The sequence below is a fragment of the Hippopotamus amphibius genome, chromosome 8 (assembly GCF_030028045.1).
Source record: "Hippopotamus amphibius kiboko isolate mHipAmp2 chromosome 8, mHipAmp2.hap2, whole genome shotgun sequence".
In the NCBI taxonomy this organism is placed as follows: domain Eukaryota; kingdom Metazoa; phylum Chordata; class Mammalia; order Artiodactyla; family Hippopotamidae; genus Hippopotamus; species Hippopotamus amphibius.
This window is the reverse complement of record NC_080193.1, coordinates 14,124,642-14,127,245: the sequence shown is the minus strand read 5'-3', so window position 1 is coordinate 14,127,245 and position 2,604 is coordinate 14,124,642. Positions and strand designations below refer to the sequence as shown.

General features: G+C 44.9%; 1 protein-coding gene across 1 annotated transcript; it reads right to left on the bottom strand.

Moving 5' to 3' along the window:
- Positions 1–969: 969 nt before the first annotated feature.
- Positions 970–1,875, bottom strand: LOC130858729 (bax inhibitor 1-like). The gene has a single exon (XM_057745667.1). The coding sequence runs from the start codon at positions 1,791–1,793 to the stop codon at positions 1,299–1,301; it is 495 nt and encodes a 164-aa protein (XP_057601650.1). The 5' UTR covers positions 1,794–1,875; the 3' UTR covers positions 970–1,298.
- Positions 1,876–2,604: the final 729 nt, after the last annotated feature.

Genomic DNA, 2,604 nt, shown 5'->3' with positions numbered 1-2,604 from the left:
GATAAGACCCTTCTCCTTCAGGAGCTTATAGTCTAGGTGGGGCTGGAGGAAGAGGCAGAGAATCAACAAATACATACACAAGATAATCTCAGAGCATAATTAGCAAGATGAAAACAAACAAACAAACAAACAAGCAAAAACAGGACTACGCAACAGAGAATAGCTGAGATCTCTGAACAGGTGATGGTTAAGCTAAGACTTGGATGATATGGGGGGGCCAACCTTGAAAATATTGGGGGAGGAGAATACTCTAGGCAAAGGGAACTCCAGGCAAAGCATGTGCAAAGAGCCTAAAATCTACATTTATTCATTTATTTGTTTTTTTTTTGCAACACGTTATTCGGATATAATTTAGACATACTAAAGCATGCAACTATTAATGTGCAACTATTCACTGTATTGATTGGTGAGCTTCTGTAACTGTACCTGCCCTTGTAACCATCATCCAGATTAAGACTCAGAACTTTTCCATCTCCCCAGAAAGTTCCCTTATGCCCCTGATCATGTCCTTCTATCCTGCTACTGTTCGCAATTTTATTGCCCTAGACAAGTTTTGCCTATCTTTGAACTTCACATAAATGGACTCGTGCAGCGTCTACTTTCCTTCTTTCCCTCAACTCTAGATCTGTGCGAATCATTCATGTTGCTGAATGTATCAGGAGTTAGTTTCTTTTTATTGCTGAATAGTATTCCATCGTATGGATGTACCGTAGTAAGTTAATCCTTTCTCCTGTTGGAGGATATTTGGGTTGGTCCCAGGTTGGGGATAATTGTGAGTAAACCAGCTGTGAACATTCGCTTGCCAATCTTTTTGTGCATCTATGCATTCATTTCTCTTGGATGTGATTTTTGAATCTGGGGATGGATGTGTCTTTATTACAATTTACCGGTTTTGCATTAGATTTTTTTTTTTCTGCTAATCAGTTTTTTGATCAAAAAATTCAAAATAGAGAAAACCACAAAGTACAAAAGCTTTTCTGATGCTTTTCATTAGCACAGAACACGCCACCTGTAATGTGTGCAAAGAGGAAATGAGGGGCGGAGGGAGAAGTCAAACTGGGGAAGGCTGGATGGTCGTTTCACTTCTTCTCCTTCTTCTTGTCCTTCTCATTCATAGCGAGGATCATCATGAGTTTTCTGAAGAGAGTAACGAAATCTAAGAAGAGGTCAGCGCAGTGCCAGATATAATCTTTATCTCCATTTTCAGCCTTTTCAATAATGAGGTGAGTATCAAAAAGGACAAAGCCACACATGACCACCAGCCCCACATACAGGTTTGCCTGGAAAAGCCAAATGGATCAGAAGAAAAGGTTCCCCAGGGAAGATAAGAGCATCAGGCTCATGGCTGACATCAAGATACCTCCCAGAAAGAGGTAGCTACGGCGCCTGGCATAGAGTGCACTCAGGGTGAAGCAGGTGAAGATCACTGCTGTGCCCATGAAGGCGGTAGGAAGGATGCTGGGGTTGATGGCAATGCACAAGTCCAGAGCAGGGCCCAGGCCAACTCCTGTAAGGAAAGCAAATCCAGCAAGAAGCCCCAGTCTTTTTTGCTCGGTTTCATGGCTATGAGGTGTTGCCATCAGCCAAATCATCAACCCCAGGGAGCCCAAGGCAGAGAGCAGGCCAGCCTGAATGAAACGGGTGACCACATGGACATAGGCCCCAGCAGCCACCACAAACATACAGAGGGCAAAACTGGCATAGACCTTCTTCAGGTGCTGCTGTGTCGAGGGGGTTATGTGGGAAAATTTAAAGAGTGCATCAAAGTTGATCTTCCGATCAAATATGTTCATGATGCTAGAGTCTGTGGGACACAGCCTCCGCTCTTCTGACCCGCCGCTCAGGAGCCCACGCAGCTCTTCTAACACCGGATATGCTTCTCTGCATTAGATTTTTTTAAAAAAATCTTTATTGGAGTACCATTGTCTTACAATGTTGTGTTTGTTTCTGCTGTACAACAAAATGAATCAGCTGTATTTATACACATACCCCCATCTGCCCTCCGTCTTGAGGCAGAGCACAGGGAAATCAACTCAATGCTTGGTGATGACCTAGAGCAGTGCATTAGATTTTGATGTGAAGGTAGGTTGGAAAACTACAGGATTGAAAGGTTTCCAGTGCTAGCTCGCAGTCTCACCAAACACATAGGTCTGTTACTTGGTCCATTATAGGGTCAGCCCTCACCCCTACTCCCCAGACAGCTCTACTTGGGCTGGGTACCTGGGCAAAACCTTCCCCTGCCTGGCCCAGCCTCCAACCTGCTCCAGGGGTGTGTGTGTCTTAAATCACGGCGTGGCGGCTAATTCTTTGCAGCTTGCGGGTTGCTGCCTCCATGAACAGACAGGAGGGCGCCCTGACACAGTTAAAGATCACAAGCTTTGATAACCAGGGTTTCTGATTTACGGTAATCCAGGTCTCCACGTTCTCCTAATGAGGGGAACTCAGAGTGTCAACCTGTTTATTAAATGCTCAGAACCATGTGTGAGCTGGACCGAGGTAAGAAGTCAATCATAGTTTCATTTATACAGCACGTCCCCCTCCTGTTCGTTCATTCCTCTCTCCCTGAGATGGTCCGCCTGCCTGCCAAGCTCTTTCTTTTCATCT

Bases quoted from the DNA above. Each gene is read 5' to 3' on its own strand.
- LOC130858729 (XM_057745667.1), bottom strand. From the start codon at position 1,793: ATGAACATATTTGATCGGAAGATCAACTTTGATGCACTCTTTAAATTT.